Genomic DNA, 23,597 nt, shown 5'->3' on the forward strand with positions numbered 1-23,597 from the left:
CTAACTTTGGACTCTTATAAAAGTTATTGATATGATCTGTTTTTAGGTGTGCAATCTCCTGGCACTAGTGTTTGGGAGGTAGCCATTCTCTGAACCTCATAGAAAGATATGGACTACTCCGTTAAGAGCATTAAAAAATATTAAAAAGTAAATAAAACAAACGATGACTTTTTTCAAAGCACATTTTAATCATTTATTTAAAAAGGGGGAGTAAAGCATTTATATAGCCAATCCTATAGACTGGGACTTGAACATCAAAGGAAAAACAAAGACCAGACGATAAAGTCATTCAAAAGCACAGAAGTACATCACATACACCAGCAAGGTTCCCAACTACTGCACTGATTAACTAGATACTCTCAATAGCTTTTCTATAGCTTTTCCTAGAAAAAAAAAATTAAATTTTCATTTTCTTACAAGTTCCAGGCTTAAACAAAGGCAAAAATGACATGTAACAATTGATATGCTCATAAGTCGCACATATGCTCCAAGGTCTTCATTATATCACAATAAATGCTAGCACTTTATCACTTCCATCAGATTTTCTTATAGTCTTAGAGCCATGTAAATAAAAGTTCATGATGAAATCAAAGAAAATTAATTTTTCTAATCTTAGATCAGTTCCATAGAAAACTATTAATTTTTTTACTAGAGGGGGTGGGGGGCGGGAATTGGTTAGTAAGTCTGGCTCTAATCTTCTGAGCTGCCTTTGGAAGGAAGTTATGAGGTAGAGGGTTCTACTGACTTTTAGTTAGGTGGACAATGAGAGAAAAGAAAAAGCAGGTGCCTCATCTGCAGATCCTTCTGGGATTTATTTCCCATTTACAATTTAATGCATAAAAAGGCCTCTCTCCATAAAACTCAGCACTTTACAGATGTAGAATATATAAGCATGCCAAATTTACTTATCTGCCACATACAAAGCATCATTCCAGGTGCTAGTGAGGAAAAAAAAATAAAAGTTGGTGATTTGGTCCCTCAAGGAGCTCCAGATATTAATCTACCTAAGTAAGCCCCCAGGTTCCTTCCAGGCATGAAATAATTAGTGGGACTCATGGATGAGGACTGGTCACTGGGCAATCTTTCCTGTACAAAGGATCCCTAGAAGTCATACTGAGTTCTCTTTAAGTTTCTTAATTCCTAATTTAAGGCTTCTAGTGAAGCCTCCTCACGGTAGTCTTCACTAGGCCCACAGTACCCCTAGAACTCTAACAATCCTACCCTAGACAGACTTTATTGGAAAATGCACCTGAAGAGGCAGATGGCTCCCAAGAGAACTCACCAAATCAAGACAAATGTCCTAGGTCTCTAGTGTGGTAGAACTATGCACCTAAATATTGCCGCAAAATGAACACACTTTTAGACATCCCTGCAGATATCTAAGTAAGCGGAGAAGACTATTTTTTCAACATACATTTTATTTCTCTTTCACCTTAACTCCTAAACAGCTTACTGGGGGTTCTGCAAGAAAAAAAGATCATAATTCAGAAGGTAACCATTATTATAGACATAAAGTTTCCGGTCAAAAGGGTTATAGTTAATGCTCTGCACATTTTCCTGCATCTTCTGCACTACAATGTCTAGTTTGCCCTCTTTCCCTGTGTTTGTGTCATAATAGTAAAAAATCTCTTCTGTTCTGGTGTTCAGAGTACGGGTGGCATACAGAACCCCACATACCATGAAGGCATTAGAAGCAGATGGTTTATACTGCTTGGTATACCAAGTGTTTAGCACCTGAAGTGTGGTGTCATTGAGTTTACTAATCACCATGTTACCAGTGCTGGCTTCAGTTGAATAAATCACCCACAATCCATTCTCATCCACAGCAAAGTCAATATCTTGCCAAGCAACATTAGCATATGAAAAACGGTTATTATAGGCAGCATTAGGGAGAGTTTGAGTCACAGCAATCGTGTTGGTGGTCAGGTTAACTCTGGCAATATTCCTGGTGTTGTACATGTTGACGTACATGTTGTTGTTGTAAACTGCTGTACCACTACCTTGGCCATAGGTGATCCGCAACTCGCGAGCATTTGCATACAATAGCAAATCATCCAGTGTGTTGTACAGTCTGTAGTACTCCAACAGTCTCCCATCTGTATTCAATGGCGCCACCCAATACAGTCCTTTGTTTGGATGCTGGGGAGAGTAATCCCTACCCCAAGCACCATACCGATAAGAAAACCCTCTCCAGTTGAGCTGAACCACAGACGGTTTGCTGATGTTCACCACACCACCATGACCACAGCTCCCTATACAAACAAGAAAATAAAAAGGCATTTTTAGAGAAAAGGAACGACAGGATACAAGTAGTTTAATATCCTAAGCACCAAAGGAATCTATAAATATTTTTCCTGTCAAGGTTCAATAACAACAGTGGTTCTGATGGAGAAGAGCCAAACCTCCTCTTAGTTCAGTGCATTCAGTCTCAATGCAAACCCGATGTCAGCTCTACAGAGAACTACCTGCTGTTTCCATGGGTGGGCTTTCAATCTGGAAAATAGGAATAACAAAACTGGCAAGAACTATATTTAAAAAGTTTGGAGGCCCAGAGAGAGGAAAAGGAGACTTGGTGAATTTAATATATTTCCTTCTATCAGAAAGCATTTTGCAAATATTATCTTATTTCATTTTTCTTACAGCAAAATCAAGAAAGCAAGATTATTCCACAATCCTACCCTATTTCTATAAATCCACAAGATGTTATTCACTAGGGTCAGCCCCAGAAAGAACTGTGATGAAGGAGAAGGTTTTCCCAGGCAAGGCTTCATGCCCTTCCTCGTTCTCCCCTTCCTTGGGACCCCAATTGCACATCCATGCCAGGTACCAATCCTGCTTTAAGCTATTCTCAGAAGAGGATGTTTTAAATATAGCATTTTATAGATCCAGAAAGATGGTCCTATAATGGTGGGATTTCACCCTTGAGAAGCCATAAAGTTATTTTGGGGCAACATTGCCTGCTCTGTACCCAATGCACAGCCCATCAATAAATCACTCAGTGACCATCCTGCTGCAGAGTTACAAGGTGAGTCCTGCCGTTCATTACCCATATGCTATTGTGCCATAGAATGACATGCAAGTATTTCATCTTTCCATCCAGACACTGTCATTGTCACAATGTGTACAATCAAGTGGGACAAGATTCACTGGTCCACTGAATCTACATTCCCTGTAACACTTGGGTAAATGACTCAGTCTGGGCGATCAACCCTTCACATTGTACTCCCACTGAAATGCCTGCCTTCCCAGGAGTTTATGGGCTATAAAAATAAAATAAAGTTCCTCTAGTATTTTTATAATAACTATCCAAAGAGTTGAACACACATTTTCTGGGATCTTAACACTCAGAAAAAAAAAACTCGTGAGATGTTTTATTGGATAACAAAGAAAACCCAACTTCAAGTATATTTGAGGTCATTTTCCCTCGTCCTGCTGCTCAGAGCAGAGCAGGTGAGACAGAAAGGAGCAGAACCTAAATTGTTGGATCTGGCTTGAAATGCTTGCAGGGACTCAGAGAGCCATTGAGGAACATGAGGTGAGCTGGAGCCAAAAGCAGAGCTCCAAAGAATTGCCTGAGATTAGCATGGAGCCTGGGAAGGGAGAGCAAAGCCTTTGTCTCTGGGTCTCTGCTGTGTCCAATATGCAAAGACCCATTCCTTTCCTTGCTAAACGCCTTCCCTCCCCATCCTCCTCACCCAAGGACTGCTCAAAGGTGAAACCATTACTAGAAATTCTGTTTTTATTTTTCCAATCTGCTGGGGCTTTTTGGTCCCAGAATTAAATATGTGTTCCTTAAATGGTCTCATAAATCTGCAGTTGGTGAGAAAGCCAGCCAACCATACAACAGGTAGAGAAATGAAACCACTCTGTACCCAACCTCAAAATAATTTTGCATATCATTAAGCAGAACACAGTCACAGGTTTATTTTAATAATGCATGTGCCATTTCATAAATAAAAAAGCAACGTGTGTTCAGCCAAGAGACTATTCTCCACTGAAGAAATAATAAATAAAATTATAAATTATTATTTCTTCTACTAAAAGTGATCTCTCAGATGAATGCTTGTTTGCTTTTGTTTATGAAACAATGCATGAATTATTAAAATAAAGTTAGTGGTGTGTTCAGTTTAATGATAACAAAAACTATTCAAGTTTCCATATGCTACAAACTGGATTTTCTAGTTAAAGTATCTTCCTGAGAACTTATTTATTTAACTACATTTCACTCTGAGGAAAGTCACTTTTTTTCTTTCAGGTTGGAAGATAGAATTGTTTGCTTCATTGAATCTTGCCTTCCTGAAAAGAAAATATCCCAAACCGACAGCAACAAAGTATTTAAGGAAAATTTATGATGCATATCACTTATTCAAGCACTACCAAGAGGTTAAACTATTCTGTCCCCAGATGTGGAAATTTTTAGACATGAAGGACCCAAAATAAACTTCTCAAAAAATTACTATTACTACTACTATCACCATTATACTAAATGCACTATTACTAGTATAATAGTGTTAGTACTGGTACTATTGTTACTACTACTAATAATAATAGTGGCTCATCATTTCATAAGTGGACCAGAAAATTCAAATTGCCCAGTGTAAATATTAAAATGTATGAAACTTTCTTTTTCTCACCTCCCAAACATTTCTGAACACTTTCCTGTTCATTTGTTATCCTTCTTTTATCCTCTATGGGTAAGGATAAAGGGCCATTTTTAGGGTCCTGACTATGGTAGAAAGGAAGCAGAAATGGGGATGAGAACTCAATGTTGCTGCCAGTGCTACAAATGTGGCCACAACAATGTCAGACTAGGAAAAATGCTGTGGCAGGCTTCCTCAATTTCTGGCAGCAAACCATCTTGGACACGATACTGAAACTGACAGTCCAGTTCCCACTCTTCCTCAGAGTCCCCATCCACCCATCCCATCTTCACTGAGCTTCTTACTACCCTCCCTTATCTCATACTCCTTCCCAGCCTCTTCCTTCATGTCAAGGTCTTAGACATACTTCATTCCATACTTCATACCCAGTTTCTATCCCAACTTCACCCTGACACTTGGGCAGCAGCCCATTGCCCAATCATGATCCAAGAATTCTGAAAGACCATTGAATCATTTTGCATTTTCTGGTGGAAGAGAACACAGAGCACAAAACTGTCAGGAGCAAAAGTATCCTTTTACCTACTCCACAAGCAAGGAGGCAAAGATAATTTGGTGTTAAGCAGATAGGTGAGTTGCTGGAATTTTCTTTTCACTCTAGAAACCACAGGTGCACCTCTCTGTTAGAGCATCTATGAAAGGCAGCCTAGTATGAAAAATACTACTAGCCAGATTCTAATTCAAAGCCTGATTCCAATAGTAGTTGTGTATCCTTGGGCAAGTTACTTAATCTTCTAAGCCTCAGTTTCCTCATGTCAGAAGAAAAATAATACCAGCTCTGCAAAATAGTTATGAAAAATACAGAGAAGGCATGTAAATGTTACTCAGTAAATGGTAAATATCTCAATATAATCACATCATGTTACAACTGGAGGTTTACATGTTTCCTTTCCTAGATAGTGGCTTCTGGAGGCTTCTTTACTCATGCTGATAACCCCAGTACCCAGAACAGGGCCAGTCACACAGTGGCACCAAATTATGTTTGTGGAATAAAGGAAGGAAAGATTAATCAAATCACCTAAACTCCGCTTACCCTTATTTATAAAACACTAGCCTTCCACCCTGCTACATATCTGGTTTTACAAAAAGCCTGGTATTGGCCGGGCGCGGTGGCTCAAGCCTGTAATCCCAGCACTTTGGGAGGCCGAGACGGGTGGATCACGAGGTCAGGAGATCGAGACCATCCTGGCTAACACGGTGAAACCCCGTCTGTACTAAAAATACAAAAAAAAACTAGCCGGGCGAGGTGGCGGGCGCCTGTAGTCCCAGCTACTCGGGAGGCTGAGGCAGGAGAATGGCGTAAACCCGGGAGGCGGAGCTTGCAGTGAGCTGAGATCCGGCCACTGCACTCCAGCCTGGGCGACAGAGCGAGACTCCGTCTCAACAAAAAAAAATAAAAATAAAAAATAAAAAATAAATAAATAAATAAAAAGCCTGGTATTTACTCCATGGAACATAATTTCAGGAACCCTCTATACAAGTTTAGCCTTGGTTGGCACTCTCTTCATCATGCAATTCATTAGATGGCACCATGGTTCTCTGAAAATATCTGAGGAAGCCATAATCATGAGACCTTAAAATATTCTGACTCGGCTTTTTTAAAGTATCATGGTTAGCAGCATTTTTAAAGCCAATAATTATATGCCTGCAGAGGAAAATTAATCTTGGATCTATTAATGCACTCTCTCAACTGGGCAACTGAACTTGGTTTGAGCCAGGAGGAGAATATGATTGACTTATAAGAATTAGGCAATTAAAACAATCAGTCACAAAATGATTAAGACTAAATTGACTCTGAAGTGTTGGATATATGCTGCTCAACACATGGCTCTTCCCTAAGTTTGAGATTTTAGTAGATCACCCCATTTCTTTCAGACCCCATTTAATCATCAGCTACTTACTGAGCATCACTAGGGACCAGCATAGAACCTTGCATCCCCAAGCAAAATGGAGATCAATCTCTGAGCACTCCGATCACATTTGGCCTATATGCAGTCATTTAGATTCACAGGCAAAACAGAGACAGACTGAAGTTTGAAGGGAAAAAACGTTAATGAGTAGAAGGCCAATTATTTTAGATTAGAAAGTTCTATGAAATGAGGCAGAAAAAGGATGTTGTTTGTAGCAAAAACCAAATAGGAAGCATATTTGATTGAACCTGGGATACATTCACTTGTTCTAAGTTCAAGCTGACCACTGGGTTAGCAAACTGTAGCTATGAGGGAGGGGGCCCAGAGAGCACAGAGTTACTTTAGAGCTGAGACTTGCATATAGTCTTTTTTATTCTGTGCAACTCCGCAGTGAAAAAAGCAGACAGGCCAGATTTTAAAGTCCCATAATAGGGAGTAACTTTAATTAAAGTCTCCACAGGCTCACAAGTTTGTGGTGCCTGGGGATTTTCCAGTTCTGCATTATCAACGAATCCAAACAGAAAGAGAACAAGTGAAAGAAATTGATTTAAAAACATGACCAAAAGTCAGTTTAATATAAACATCATAAATATAATATGAACAAAGCCGGAAGAGAGCCAAGTGGCTTGGCAGGGATTCAGGTACAGTCAAGGTTGTGGGAAAGTGAGTGAAAATCTGGGTCCAATTTGCTTAAACAACACAGCTGGGTTAGGATGGATCACAGAAGTCTAAGTGCGAGGGCCTAGGGGAAAGTTCTGGGGGAAAAAAAATCCAACAAAAACAACCCAACAGGCTCACTTGTTTTCCTCCCTGGGTACTAAGCAATACATTTTCTCCCCACCATTGTCCTTGGATTACTGGTGCCTGACACTCTCAGTCCTGAGCTGACCAGGGAGCAAAGACCCTTGCCTTGCACCTTCTGCTCTGTCTTTAACTACTTGTGTGGCCTCAGGAAAAGCAGCATCCTTACTATCCAAGTCTTCTCCTCTGAGACAAGATGGGGCTAAGTTAGATGGCCCTGAATATTGCTTCATCTAAAATGTCCTCATTCTAAGGGATGCATAGAAAATTGTGGCAGAAAAATCCATTCAATGAGGAAGATTTGCAAGGGGTATTGGGGAGCTAGTTCAGGTATTATCAGGAGTTGTCATTGCTTCAGCCTCTGCCTCAGTGAGCCCTCTGTGGTCCAGCAGAAACAGCTCTCATTTGCTACATTTTTGCACCACTAATCCCAGACTAAATTTAGCCTTAGTTTATTACAGAGGACAGACCATGCTGTCTGCCCTAAAACTCCTCTGCAGGTTGAGAAATTTGAACAGTTGTTCAAATTTATGTTACCTTCTTTCTGGAGAAGTTGAAAGGCCATTTTGTTCTGGGACAGGATTCTGACCATTAGATGACACCTGTCATAGTAGGATAGACTCCTATTTGTAGAGGGAGGAAAAAGATCTGCCTGAACAAGACCAAGAGGCTTATATCCATGGCTATACCTATTTAATAATTGAAGCCTTAAAAAAATCAGTTACATTGACAAGAATTCATAAACACAACCTAAAAGAAAGCAGGTGTGAAGATTGGAATTAATAAAAATAAAAGGGTTGCATGATTTGACGAAAAGATACAGTCCCCATTCAGTCTAAGATGCTCAGGACCTGCAGAGAGAAGGTCCCTGTGTCATCGATATCTCTAAAGGATGGGGCTGAACACTGTGGCTGAGAGGCTTTAGTTTACCTGGAGGGATGCATTGCAGGGCACAGTGATCTGGCACTGCTTTTGTTTTGTTGCAAGGTTTCGCTTCAATTATCAACATTATTAATAATATCCATTGCCAGCGTGTGAATGCCGATCATAAGGCTCTGAGCTTCCCAAGCATTGACTCATTAATTCCCACAGCCACCCTGCAAGGCAGGCACTATTATTCTCCCATTTTACAAATGAAGATATTAAGGATCCTTTTTGCTGCAGCCACCTAGCTGAGAAGCTCAGGTCTTTGGGATTCTAAAGCTATGCTCTTGAACCCTACACTCCACTGCCTCCATTTATGGGCATATTTGCAGAACACCCACCTCTGTGCTGTACTTAACCCCAGTGACAACTCATTGGAGACTAACATGCCACCCCTACCCTCCAAGCACTCACAATCCATGAGCAATGGCAAGACACACCCACAAGCACGTGATATGTGGGGTCATTCCTTTAATCCTCACTGAATCTGAAGACACATAATACAACAGGTATTCAGCATGCATTTATAGAAGCAAAAAGGAAAAATTGAAGAGGAGAAAGGGAAGGAGAGAGAGAAGATGGGAGCATTGAAGGCATAAACCCAGCTCATCAGATAAGTGAGCCAATCAGCCCTTAAATACACAGGAACGTGGATGCCACACACAAATTCCAGAGGCTTTCCCCTGAGGCCCCTGACAGTGCCTCCATCACCATAGAGATTTCTGTTCCCTGTTAGAAAATGCAAAGAGAATACGTATAACTTGTGGATTTTGTTTAAATCACTCATTGTTTGTGCTCTTTCTCTGTGAAACCCAGAATATGATAGCATGTAGAATACTAGGGAGAAAGGGACTTTTAAAACATGGAAGAGAAAACTGAGAACTGCAAAAAACGAAAAACAGAAAACCACCTCCTTTCACCATTGCGATCCCCAATCCCTTCCCCACCCCACTCACAGCTCCTTATGGGGTCTGGCACAAGTGGTTAAAAAAGTAACACGCTTACCTGGAGCGGGAGAAGGGTGGACGACAGGTGTGTTTTGACTTTTAGAGGCCTCACACTCTTTCAGCTTGGTCTTCAGAGCCACGATTTCTCGGCGAATGGCAAGGACATTGTTTTTGTCTAGTGTCTCAAGCTTCTCTACCAGGAGAGTAATATTCCTTATCTAAGGAAATAAAAATTCAGAGTGACTATATTATGGTGCAATTTCTTTCATACCATTCCAGGGCTGAATTTGTCATTTAGTGAAACATTGCCAGAGAATACACCAGAGATTCTTCTGAATGGTTTCATTTGGAAGAATACATTTTATGGTTTAGTGTGAACGCCTGTCAGATCTCAGGCAGATGTGTGTGACAAGAAGAAAATGGCAAAGATTTTAATGGCTTTAATAATAGAGCCCAAGCTCATTCTCAGCATCCACAAATGTCCATTAAAGTTCATTTCTAATAACGTTCCCCTATAAATTTGTGTTTACTCGTGTTGTATTATAATTAAGATTCTAATGAATGGTGAGGGCCAGAGAAAGCTTAAATTCTAAAATATGTAACTAGAATTCGCAATTATAGACCATGTCATGACTGTGCTAGTAAATTCTCGTTGATATAAATTACCCAACCATAAATGTGATGGTCTTTATCCACAGATCTTAAAAGCCTTCACAGAAATATACAAGAAATTTATTAAAGGAGGTTTCCAGTTTGTGGAGAAGGATTCCAGGTTATTCAAAAGGAGAAACAAACCTAACAAGTTTACCACAATCAGGTATATTGTGGATTTCCAGTTCCAATCGAGAGCAGAGAAGACACCTCATATAGCTTGGCCATGAACAGTTGTTCGAATTTATGTCACCTCCTTTTCAGAGAAGTTGAAAGGGCATTTTATTCTGGGGCAGGATTCTGACCATTAGACGATACCTGCTCCTAAGTCAGCACGTTCCCAATGCGCTTAACTTACTATTCAAACGCAGGCCCTTATCCAAAATAGAACATAGTGATATGCCATGTGGCCATGAGAAAGTAGAGAATTAGAAGTTGGAAGAGAGAGTTTTATTTCCTGGTCCTAGTACTTGCTTATAGTCACTGAAGGGAGTTTATTATTAATTTACCAAGAAGTGAGTTCACTCCTTACCTCCACCTCCAGCTGGTCAACAATTTCTGAGCTTCCACCAAAACTCTCCTTCAGCTGTACGACCAGTTTCGCCATCTCCTTCACTTCTACCTTGATCAGCTCAAAGTCCAGTTCAGTGTAAGAAATGGTATCCTTCTCCATGATCTCAATTCGGACAGTTAGGTTTAACAGTTTCTTTTCATACACACTGATTAATTTGACATATTCCTTTACCTGAAAGAAAATCAAAAGGTTCAAGCCAATTCCCTGAGTAGTATCACACCATCTCCTTCCACTACCAAGCCCTTGAGCTGAGAACTATTTGATTCTTGCCAATCATTGTTTTTTGTAAAGAAATAGATCAAAAATATATTTAGCTAGATTTTTAAAATCTATCCATATACAAAGAAATTATTACTCCAATTGAAGGGAGGTAGATTTTATATTTTGCTAGACTAAAAATAATTTTGCGTCAGCATCATCATTTGCAGGTATACGTTAATCTTCATTTTTTAAAAAGCTTTTAGGTTCAGGGTACATATGCAGGTTTGTTAGGTAAGTAAACTCATGTCATAGGGGTTTGTTGTATAGATTATTTTGTCTCCCAGGTACTAAGCCTAGCACCCAAGAGATTTTTTGTTGTTGTTCCTCTCCCTCCTTTCACCCTCCACCTTCAAGTAGGCCTCTGTTGTTCTCCTCTTTGTGTCCATGTGTTCTCATCATTTAGCTCTCACTTATATGTGACAACATGTGGTATTTGGTTTTCTCTTCCTGTGTTAATTTGCTTAGGATAATGGCTTCCAGCTCCATGCATGTTCCTACGAAGAACATGATCTCATCCTTTCTTATGGCTGCAAAGTATTCCATGGTGTATATGGTCCACATTTTCTTTATCCAGTGTACCATTGATGAGCGTTTAGGTTGATTTCATGTCTTTGCTCTTGTGAATAGTACTGCAATGAACATACACACCCATGTATCTTTATGGGAGAACAATTTATATTCCTTTGGGTATATACCCAGTAAGGGGATTGCTAGGTTGAATAATAGTTCTTTTTAGTTCTTCGAGTCACCACACTGCTTTCCACAATGGCTGAACTAATTTACACTCCCACCAACAGTGCATAAGTGTTCCCTTTTCTTGGCCACCTCACCAGCATCTGTTATTTTTTGACTTTTTAATGATAGCCATTCTGGACTGGTGTGAGATGGTATCTTACTGTGGCTTCGATTTGCATTTCTCTAATGATCAGGTGATATTGAGCTCTTTTTTCTTAATCTCCATTTTAATGTTTGAAGACATTAGCTCCCCAAACTAAACTGGTTTGTATCATATTCTCTTGCCATCTCTCCTCCTTTCAACACACTTCCTCTAATTGTTGGCATTTGGGACTGGATTGCCATTTCTTGTGGGGGTTGGGCTGTGAATTATACAATATCAAGCAGCATCCTTGGCTTCTTGATGCTCTAAATCTCAGTATTTTCTGGGAGAAGGAGAACTGTGCTATGCCGAGTTCCTTCTTTGATCACTATATGCAATTAGTTTTGATCCCCTCTGCCTTTTACAAAGTGGCATAAAGATCCAAACTACTACACAATATGTGAGTGTGTGTGCCCTGTAGAGTACACATTTCATTAAGTGCACCTACATTTATTCCAAGAACTGATGATTGCAATCAGACCTTTAAATTACACATTTGTTGCATATATTTGAATGTCTGATCATTAAGTTAAAATACTTCCAAAAATTCCCTTGGCGGTTTAGTGTATAATTGGAATCTCCAAATGGATATTTTAATAAACACAGTTGGTGGTTCTTTCTGTGTCTGATCTCTACAGAAAATGCCATGGCTTTTTTAAGGACCTGCTCATTAAAAGTTGCTGGCTTTATATGCTTTTTAAAAATTTGAACAGAAGTGATACTTTTCCCAAAACTACACTAATATCAAGTAGCTGATCCACAGTGCCTGGATGAATTTAGAGCCAGATGTTGGCCTCTAATCCTTCTAATACCAAAAGCAATCCTAACTTCTGTCATTTCAGCCCTTCCACTTAACCCCATTGTGCAAATTAAAGTAGACTCATAGACCACAGACCTAAAGAGCTAGGGCTTCAGGCAAAAAGGATTTTAATGAAAGTTGAAAACACAGCCCTTGGCACTGCTAGTGTATCTCCTCAGGCAACTGATGCTCACTGCCATCGGATGTACCATAACTCGGAGGATGACAAGGCTGGTGATATTTTGGTGGATGGGGAGGTTTAAATATATATACTGCCACCCCTCTGTATCCATGGGGGACTGGTTTCAGAACCTCCCAAAAATAACAAAATTCAAGGATGCTCAAGACTCTGATAGAAAATGGTACAGTATTTGCCTACAATCTACACACATCCTCCCAAATACTTTAAATCATCTCTAGATTACTTATAATACCTAAAACAATGTAAATGCTATGTAAACAGTTGTTGTATTGCTTTTATTTGTATAATTTCTCTTGTTACATGGTGATTTTTATTAGTTTTTTTTGTGAACGTTTTCAATCTGAGGTTGGTTGTATCTGCAGATGAAGAACCAAGGCCATGGAGGGCTGACTGTATATAAAACCTAACAAGTCCCCCTCAAAAGTGCACTGCAGATATAGGACTGCAAGGTTTCAGTGTCTACAAAAATCAGGCATAAAACCGTGACTATGATAAAAATAATTAAATAAAGTGCCAATCCATTACAGAAATGGAAGTTTGAGAAATAAATATGCTTGTTGGCATTTGGCCTTGCCAGCTCTTGGAACAAATGAAACACCCTCAGCTTCTCTGGAACATTTTGGTGGCACATCGCAGCTGTTGTTCTACAGAAATGAGTGATTCAACTGTCATCTCTGCTAAATAAAATGTGGTTCTCCCAGATTTTCACAAAAAAAAAGCAAGGCATATTCTGGAGTTTGTTACCTATAAAAATGTGTGGTGTGCCTATCCTGGTGCAGACAAAATGAAGGGTCTGTAAAGATCTATTTGAGCAAAAAAACTCAAGGTTCTTCAGAAGACACTTAAAAGACGCTCAGCGGTGTTCAGGAAAATGGCAATAATCCGTGGAGTTAGAGAAGACACAAAAGAGCTTGGGGATGGGCCAGAAAGACTTCAGAGTGTGAACTTTACTAATTTAAGTAAATCATTCATATGAACCTTTCACATATATGAATCTGTAGCTTTGGGAATGCGTGGACAATGCTGAGCACAAGCCATCTCCTCCTGGGAGGTGCAGTCTTGGGAGAGGCAGTCCAGCCTGCCTGGGAGCCTCCAGTCCCACATCCCTGGCACTTGGGGCACTTTCTGCATTTTTTTCTTCTTCTAGAAAATACAGTCGTTTGTTGCATAACAACATTTTTGTCAATGACAGACCACATATATGACAGTGGTAACATGAGATTATAAATATCATATTTTTACTGTACCTTTTCTATGTTTAGAAATATATGCATACACAAAAACTTACCACTGTATTATAGTTGCCTACAATATTCAGTACAGTCACAGGCTGTACAGGTTTGTAGCCTGGCAATAGGCTATATCATATAGCCTGAGTGAGTGCGTAGTTGGCTACACCCTCTAGGTTTGTGTAAGCATACGGTGATGTTCACCAATGTTAAAATCACCTAACGATGCATTTCTCAGAATATATCCCTGTCTTTAGAAGACCTATGGCTGTATTTTGATCTAGAACAGTTGTTCTAAATGGAGGAAGGGTGGTAGTTGTGATGATTTTGTCTTGGTTCTCATAACTGGGGGGTGGGCGGGTGCTATCGGCATCTAAAGGCCAGGGACACTGCTAAACATTCTATCAAGAATATGGGTCTAGCTTTGAGAGGACACATCCTGTATCAACATCTTTACCTCAAAGCTCCTCATCATGACAAGTCTGAGCACTAGACGGCTTATCTATGTTTTAGTTGAGTCTTTAAGCCACCAGCCTAACATTCACAGCTTCCATTTTATTTTGCTTGTTATGCACATACTATGTCATTGATGAGGAATAAAATTTGTGTGAGGGTTGGTTTTGGGGTGCTTGTTATTGTTCCTTGTAATTAATGTGGTCTTGTAATAAATAAGGATGTAGTGCTAGTAATCTGGTTCTTGTTTCTGCCAGTCTCTCAAAACCTGTGATTATAACTATGGCCGGAATATTTGAAATAAGTAAGTTTACTTTGCAACATACTACTGTTTTCAATATATGCTTCAAAGTAAATGTAACAGGGTTCATTGAGCCTGAAGTGATTGTAAAGACATACAAAGTACTTTGTAGCTAGACCCAACTAGACTCAACTCTAACTTCAGTACTTAGTGGGCAAATCACTTAATTTCTCTAACCCTTAGTTTCCTGTAAACTGGGGGTAATGATATTGAGTTTACAAGATTATCATAAAGACTAGAGATAATGTACATTAAGTGCCTAGCTAATGGAGGCACTATGAATTATAGAAATTAGTAGAGAAACAGTAATTTCAGTGTTTTTCAATCTAACCTTTTAATTTATTTTATTTCACTACACAAAATATGGCTCAATCAATGTTGTTTCTTTATGGGTTGCCTTAATGTCTCCTCAACCTTCCCATGCATAAGGATCTACTAGCAAATGTATCATATTAAACAACTTACCCCAAAGACCATAAGCCTCCAGAGAAAGAGAAAATCTTGAGCTGCCTTTTGTGCCATCCCTTTCCTAAGTATAGTCACAAAAGGACATATTGTAAACAACAGAAAAGTATAAAATGCTTTCAGCATCTTATGCAGAGGCAGCTCCCTGTCTTCTCTGTGTACTGACAGATAATGAATCAATGTAAGGCAGTCAAAAACCTTTTCTACTGGCCTGTCCTAAACGGGCATTCTCCCAGGCCCCCAGATAAATGATGATTTTCAAGGCAACCTAGGGACAGCTGTAATAATTCACTTGGAAATTCGAAAGCCCTCAGCTAAAGAGATAACTTTGGATTTGAAGGCATTACTAACCTACTGCATCTCTTCCTGGGCCTACCCTGGAGGATGCTGACAGCATGGCCAAGAGGAAAGAGAGTTGGGATGATTCTGAAGACTCGAATTCTGACCTGGCTTAACCAGCCAAGAGAGGAATTACCTTGGGCAAGTCTCCTTACCTTTATGAACTGCAGTTTTTCCTTCTCTAAAATAGGAGAGACAACACCTGGCCTATCTGCCTTAAAGAGTTACTTGAGAGGAGAATAGAACTGGAAGTATTTGAAAAAGCACAAACAAACTGCTACTATTATTGTTGTTATTATCACCTGCCACACTAAATAGATTATATAAATCCTAGCTAGCAGATACACTTTTTCCTTAGGCCACAATCATAGATTTTTTTAGGATCAGAGCGGCCACTGACACATTCAGAACTAAAACTTTCCACCTATTCTGCATTTCATCCTTACCTGTTACAAGCAAAGCAGATGCTACCAGACCCCCGTACAGTATTGGAATTGAATGTCCCATATTCACAAACCTGGCAAGCCACATACTCTCCCTGGAGCACATAAGGTTTCAAACTGTCCTTCACACTGCTGCCAGCAAAGATGACATGTGAATCAGTCGTTTCCACTATTTCAAAGCAAATGACTCTAACTGAAAAAATCTCTACCTAGGACTTTCCTCTACTTGTTATGTTTTTATGCATAACTTCTTATCTGTACTTGATTATGCTGGAATAAGGCTATGAATATTAATGGTTAGAATTTATAATTTAGTGCTGTGCCTTTTCTGCTGATTAATTCAAGGACATTTTATTTCTTAAGCAGCTAGATTTCTAGAGTAGTCAAACACATTTTCCTGGACACTCATTTAAACTTAGAATATTTATCTACCAATTCAGGCTGAAAGTAGGGTCTCAGCCTCATCATAATTTTTGTTTTAAAGGATAACTATGTTGGATGTTGAGGTGGAAAAGCTTAAATTTCTTAGGAAAACTTATTCTGAATCTTGCAGTAAAGCCAGAGCTCCTTGTAAATTAGTGGAGTTGTATTAAATAATGCATAATGTGATTATAGCCTAGCTTGAACTTCACCTGTGCAGAAAATAGGAACTTTTCTAATTGATTTTTAACTTGGGCTGAAAAGGTGGAAGGGGTCAAAACTAGAACGCCAAGTCACATTGTGCCAGCCCGTCCAGAGAAAGGCAAACCCTTTAAGATAACTTCCTCTGGCTAAAGAAAAAAACAGTAATCAGAGTTCAAGACATTGTTTTCACCAAGGCTGAGAAACCTACTAGTCTTGATTCAAATTCCCAGGGAAGCCTTCAATTTTTGTCTGACGTTGGACACATCAAATGTAATGTTCCTGCTGAGACAATAGAAGACAACCATCAAGAAAGAGAGATGGAGGGTGAGGATGGAAGTGGGGATGGTTAAAGGGTAAAAAATAAAAGTAGTTAGAAAGAATAAAAAAGACCTAGTATTCAACAGCACAACAGGCTGACTATAGTCAATAATAATTTCATTGTACATTTTAAAATAAGTAAGAGAGTCTAATTGGATGGTTTGTAACACAAGGATAAATGCTTGAGGGGATGGACACTCCATTTTCCATGATGTGATTATTATGCATTGCATGCCTGTCTCAGGGTATCTCATGTACCCCATTATTATATACACGTACTATATACCTAGAAAAAATTAAAATTAAAAATAAAGAGACTACAACCTTGGGTTTCACTTGGAGAAAAGAGAAAAAAATAAAAGAGACTACAACTTATTGTCACAAAAAAAGAAAGAGAGTGAAGGAGAGAGAGAAGGAAGTGAGCAATTTGTAAAAGGGTTAAAGAAAAGAGAGAGGGAGGGGAGGAGGATGAGAGGGAGAGGATTTGAAGGAGTGGAAGTGGAGGAAGAGGAAAAGAAGGAGGGAAAAAAAGACCATCTGAAAGTAAGAAAATACCCAAAAATGTCCCCTCCCCCCAAAAAAAAGAATTAACCAGGAAAGGAAAAGATAGATTAGAAGGGATGAATAAGGGCAAGGATTGAGGCAAGAGAAATAAGAAACTAAATGATGCAGGAATGGAATAGAAATAGAAGAAAAGGAAAAAGAGAAAGGAGATAGAATAGAACTAAAGGGGATAGAAGAGAAGAAAAAAAAAGAAATGAAAGCTTGAGGAAAGATCTAGAAGACCAAAAGGAATAAGCAGCATCAAAACAAAATAAAAATTGCAGGTTGGGGTTTGCAGGGAGAGCTCAAGGCTTCTTTCCAACTGCGTAAATACCACAATACTATAGTGAACAATCTGAACCCCACTTTCTTCCTGTGTTCTCATTTCCCCTGGCTTAATAAGAACTCCATTGGTGTCCTCTAAAATAAATACTAAAATCACCATAGAATAAAAATGTGATGTCTTTGATACAGTGAAGAATGGTTGCTTATAAAATCCTAAATTAAAACACGTTTTGTTTTGTTTCTTTTTATCAAGATATTGTTTGAAAAGAAAATGCTTACTTTAGAAAGCTCTTTCTCGAACTTCTGAGAAAGAACATGAGCTGTGAATTCCAAGCGTTCCACTCTGTCCACGGGAAAGGTGGTGTCTGGCAGGAAAACAGAGCACTGGCAGGTCCCACGGTCATCCACGGAGCCGGTGACATTGGAAAACAACTGTAAATAATAACAAGTTGAACATCAGTGACAAGCTGGAATCTGAGCCTTTTGGCAACTGGAGTGACAGAAATTGGCTTGTCAAGAGGACTTACAGGCAAGCAAGTGGAGTCCAATACATAAATGAATAGAATCATAGAAACAAGCTAAAACAGCTTTGTTTTCACAGGTGGGGGCCACACAGCGTTTAGCCACATCGCCACTGGTTGTATGAAAACCACTATGTCAGCGGACTTTCCCGAAAGGAAGATTCTCCATTCTGGAGTCTTAAAGGAAATTATTCCTATCTCTATGCAAGGAAAGGGAAATAAAGAAGCTATGAGAGTGCTAAGTTCGAATTTCAATTCTAGCACTTGCTAGATGTGAAACCTCCTTAATTCTTAGTTCCTTCATCTGTAGAATAGAGATAACCTACTTCACAGGGTTGTCCTCAGTGTTAACGTAGTAATGTGAGCCAAGTCTCTGGCACAGGGTAAGTGATCAGAAAATGTCACATTCTCTTTCCTTCTACTGCTCATTTTCTCTTCCTCACCTTCACCCCAACCCCAATCCAATTCCTTTTCATCAGAATGAGGGAATCACCAAGGATGCAGGCTACAATGAAAATGTATGATGCAAATTCGTATCCTCTCATCGCCTGGGAAATTGTAAATTAACATCCTTCAAAATGAGAGCCAGCCATTTGTTAGAAACTGAAGAGCATATGAGCTTGAAGGTTTTGTGCAATTTTTTTAGTAAAAGTTTTTTTCCAGCTTACCATTTGCAGAAAAAGTCATTTTAAAATATTTGATGTTTCTTTAAGATGTTCAGACTCACACTTCAGTGCAACTGCATATTTTTAAATGATATATTTGAAAGATCCTGTTTTTCTTTTGTCCCCTTTCAACTTCCCCAAGAGGATCCCAGCACAATTAACGTTTTTTCATTACTACTATTGCCTTACAGAGTAACCCTTGGCAGCCAATTTGCTGTGCCTTTTAATGATCTCATCTGAAGGCCAACCCAAAGCTCACCTGTGGAACATCAGCCTGAAGGGACTTTTCATGAAACCACTAAGGAGACAGCAATGGTCTTCAGAGCTAGAAGACACTCTGGCCATGTCTCTCAAAGTTCAGGTCAGCCAGCTGCAGGTGGTGTCATGTGTCCTGTGCATTTAATGGCCACCAACCTCCATGATGCCTGAACAAGCTGGGTCTAGATGCTTCTATAATGAAGACTTATTTTATCACTGGCCTCGGGGCCAATCAAGGCTTTTGCACCTAAGTTGTTTTTAATTTAATTTAAGTTTCAAGATGAGCAAAAAATATATATATGTGTGTGTGTGCATCCAAAAGTCTCTATATGTGTTTAGTCAAAATTTATGACCTTGGCCTCAATTTTCTTTTCCAATCACATCCCCACACGGGAAAGAGTTCAGGAGTAGGGAGGAGAAACAAGCAGATTTATGTCGAACATAGGGGTGGACAGAAGGATTTGAATAGGGCAAAGGTCTTTGCTAGAGATGAATAAAGATTGGACAGGATACACCAGGAACCTATCAGAGAGGCCAGCCTCCCTTGAAACCAGCTTTACTCATTTCTCCAAAGACAGAAAGACTCCAACTCAAGCATGCCAAGGCTTTTGCAGAAAAGATCGACATATCATGGACTTTTGAAGAAATAGCTTATTATAATAACTGTCTAGCAAAAAAAAAAAAAAAAATTCTTGCATTGCATTTTAACAAGGGAAGTTGAATTAGCTGCACAAAACAGGGTTGGGCCATTCGCAGAGTTCTCTGAAAAACTCTGCCCACTGAGAAAACAGTGGATATCATCAAGCAATCTCTAGACAGTCAACTAGGAACCACTAGCTAACAACTTTTAGTCCTGAAGTTCACTTGAAAGACAGGCAAATACTTATGAGCCCTGCTGACAGCCATTCCATCGGTTTCTATTGAACATCTCTGTCCCAGTGCTGTGGACTCCCCCAGCTTCCATCCTGCTTATCATCAGCCCAGCATGCTCAGCTGACATCAAAATGGTCCATAAGTTTGATCAGTGTCTCCCATTAGAGATATTTCTGCTCCTCGCATTCAAAGACAATGAAGCTAATGGTGATGAGTCTCTCTCTGCGGTGAATGCTCAAACACTACGTGAATGAAGCCTGGGGGATGGGAGACAAAGACAAGCGCTTGTCCCCTTGGCCTTTGGAATAATATCCGATTCCTCTTGTGTAGGGCAAATAGGACCCCGAGTTCCCCACAAGACACTTTATACTGGTAGGTTTTCACTAAGCATGTGTTCAATTAACATTTACTGATGTCTACACTATGCCAGGCTCTGGCTTTAGGGAGATGATTAAGACTCAATTTCTGCCCAGGAATCAGGCCCACTGTCACTATGAAAGCCCTGCTTGTTTTCTCAAACCAGCCTTGTAGCCTGATGAGAACAAAACATGTGACTCGCTGCAGTTCCTACTATACCAGTTACTGTGTGGAGCAGAGCATTGAGCCTTTTCCTAGTCTTGCGAATTGAGGACCCTGCAGAAGCCCCTCCTCAGGAGGCAGACGTCTGAGGCAGGGAGTACTCTGAGTGCTTACAACAGAAGGTACAACTCACATTTAAGGTGATTTAAGGTTGCAATGGGCTCTAATTAGTAGCCAAGGCTAGGCATCAGCAAAGATTCAAGGTATAAAATAATGGTACTCAACATTTTCAAAGTACAGAAAATGATATGTTTGGAACTTACTCAGTGACAGTTATAAAAGGGTTTCCACCACCTTCCAAAGAGCGCATCAAGCTGACAGCCAGCCCCAGAAAATTAGGTTGATAGTGAAATTGACTCCCAGTCCACCATAAAAACAAGTTGGAGTTGTGATAGTGACTCACCAGGGAGAGATAAGTAAAAAGGAAAATTAAAACCTCCAAGTACAATTTAACTACCATGTCTCATCTACTTTTAAATATTTGTCTTTTTACCAGACAATAGGCATTTTGGATTTCTCTGTTTCTTGATCTATATTTTCTATTATTATAGCTGATAATCTTACCCAAATGCTGGTTTCTGATGGAGAAATATTGATGGAGCTTCATAATAAATGATTATTGTTAACCTCAGTTCAAAAAAGAGTGCTAGCCAATTCTGATCATCCCCAGAAATCACTGAGTATCACGGAATAAAATTATGTATCTGATTTCTGACTGCAAAGAATCCTTGTGCCTACTTATGATTCCCAAGACTCCCTCCTCTAAAAACTAAGCAATTTTCATCTATACTCCTTGGAAATATAGAAACCTGCATGTGCAGACATGGTGAAGAGAATGGGCAGACTAATTTCGAGCTATATGACTTGCTAGCTTAGTGACTTAAAGCCAATGACTTCACCTTGCTAAGCCTCAGTTTTCACATCTCTAAAATGGGACTATTAATTTTACCTACCTCTTAGGCTTAAATAAGATAATATAGGCCAGGCACGGTTGATCATGCCTGTAATCCCAGCACTTTGGATGGCTGAGGCGGGCAGATCACAAGGTCAGGAGTTCAAGACCAGCCTGACAACATGGTGAAACCCCGTCTCTACTAAAAATACAAAAATTAGCCAGGCATTGTGGCACGCATCTGTAATCCCAGCTACTCAGGAGGCTGAGGCAGGACAATCACTTGAACCTGGTAGGCAGAGGTTGCAGTGAGCCCACATCGTGCCACTGCACTCCAGCCTGGGCAAAGAGTGAGACTCTGTCTCGAAAAACAAAAAAAAAACAACAAAACAAACAAACAAACAAAAAAGATATATATTATGTACTTAACCTAGTCCTGGCATGTATTAGACACACAGTAAATGTTATTGCTGCTGTTTCTATCTAGGCCCTATCCAAACCATTTGTTAATTATCAAATTTTTAATATATGCATATTTCTGATGGTCAAAATGAAAACAAATAAAAGCCTTTTCCTCCCCTTTCTCCCATTTGCCCTTCCATTCAGACATGATCATGTAAGCAGCCACCTGACCTGTGAGTAAAGATCCTAGAGGTTTAGAGAGAGGAGCCTTGGCCCAGATAAGACTCCCCCACCCCAAGTTATACCTTAGTGAGAATAGCATGGGAGGTTTGCAGAGTGGGGCTCCCACAGAAAGGCCCAGAGTGAAATGAACAACTGCTTCTTACCTCCTAATCCCTCATGCCCTCCAGCCTATTCTCCTTTCTTTAAAGGAGATCCAAAGAGGACCCATCCCCCAAGGAACTGGGCTCGCTATGCCTTCTATGCACTTAGCCTAGCTGTACCAGTCTCTTTGTAATGCATGACTTTTGGTTTTGTTTGTTGCTGCTGTTGTTTGGAGCTGGAAATGGCTCTGAAGATTCCCTATAAAGAAGATTGCAAAGAGTGAACACTCCCCTAGGGAAATGTCCCCTTGTAGTAACACTTTGCTAAAGACCAGTAACTCCCCTGCTTATTTCTGACACCCATCTACTTTACAAACCAGGCCAAGAGAAATGGTCAGGGCTTCAACTAGAGCACTGTGGCTCTCACTCCCTCAAGGGCTACTATTCACCATCCCAGGACCCTGCCAGGCAGCAAATCAACTGGACAAACTTTCCTGGAGCTGCAACCCACAGAGTCTTTTCCTAACAGTTCCCATCCTGGCCTGTATATTAGAATCACCTGGGCAGAGGTTTTTTAAACTATCTGATTTCTATACATCTATGCAGGATTTTTTTAAGTACAGAATCCAGGCATCTGTACTTTTAGAGTCCCCCTGGCCACCCATCCTAATGTGCAGCCAGATTTGAGAATTCCTCTAAAGCATAGATTTTCTCAGAAGTCCCAGCTGGAGAACTGAGATGTCGTCTCTCTTGCTAACAATTTAATTATTTTACTGAGGCTTTAATTCATTTCCAGGGCACCTATAGTTAACACAAGGAGTCGTAAATCTTTTAGAGTGCCCAGGTCTAGCCATCCATGAAATTGTATTCAGGTCCCCAAAAGCAAGAGGAAGGGAATGAAGGCAGCTCATTCAGATTCTGGGGCCTCCTCACCTGGGACACAGAACCTCCGCTGCCTGAGCTGCCGTTATAGCTGGAGCCCGACATGGAGCTGGAGCCGGAGTCAACGCCTGGGAAGGTGCCGAAGCTAGGGCTAGGAATTGGGGGTCCCGCATCCCCCAAATCCCCTGCAGCCTGGCCGAGGAAGAACAGAAGGGCTAGGAGAAATGAGAGGCCAGGCCTCATCTTGTCCTCTTAGCTGGAGCCACCGGCTCTGCACAGAGCCCAGGGGCTTCTTATAGGGCCCAGTGGGGATTTCCCCATGGCCAGCATGTAGGAAAAGAGGAAGTGGCCAGGGAACATGTGACCTGCCCCAGGAGGGTCAGGACACCCAGGAATCTGAGTCACAGCCCACACCTTGTCAGTGAGGCCCACTCTGTGAGCTGCCCTTGGATCCAGATATCCCCTGCCAAACATTAACTCCAATGTGCTTTGTAAAGCCCAGTATTTGGTTTCCCACTTGGTACTTCCTTGAAAGAGATGGGATCGAAGTAGTCTTTGTGGATGAGACAGAGTTTGGAGGCTCCAGGGAGGAAAAGCA

General features: G+C 40.3%; 1 protein-coding gene across 1 annotated transcript; it reads right to left on the bottom strand.

Moving 5' to 3' along the window:
* Positions 1-164: 164 nt before the first annotated feature.
* Positions 165-23,338, bottom strand: OLFM4 (olfactomedin 4). The gene is made up of 5 exons (XM_010376267.1): positions 23,051-23,338; positions 17,884-18,036; positions 10,424-10,636; positions 9,299-9,458; positions 165-2,252 (listed from the first exon to the last, which is right to left on the bottom strand). Exons 1-5 carry the CDS (start codon positions 23,240-23,242, stop codon positions 1,450-1,452), a joined length of 1,521 nt encoding a protein of 506 aa, XP_010374569.1. The 5' UTR covers positions 23,243-23,338; the 3' UTR covers positions 165-1,449.
* Between the last annotated feature and the right edge of the window lie 259 nt (positions 23,339-23,597).

Source organism: Rhinopithecus roxellana, chromosome 18 (genome assembly GCF_007565055.1).
Source record: "Rhinopithecus roxellana isolate Shanxi Qingling chromosome 18, ASM756505v1, whole genome shotgun sequence".
Lineage (NCBI taxonomy): Eukaryota > Metazoa > Chordata > Mammalia > Primates > Cercopithecidae > Rhinopithecus > Rhinopithecus roxellana.

Excerpts from the sequence above, each read along its gene's own strand:
- OLFM4 (XM_010376267.1), bottom strand. The coding sequence starts at position 23,242 with ATGAGGCCTGGCCTCTCATTTCTCCTAGCCCTTCTGTTCTTCCTCGGC. Across the intron at positions 18,037-23,050 it reads GCGGAGGTTCTGTGTCCCAG|TTGTTTTCCAATGTCACCGG; the intron begins GTGAGGAGGCCC and ends TATTATTTACAG. Across the intron at positions 9,459-10,423 it reads TTGACCAGCTGGAGGTGGAG|ATAAGGAATATTACTCTCCT; the intron begins GTAAGGAGTGAA and ends TTATTTCCTTAG.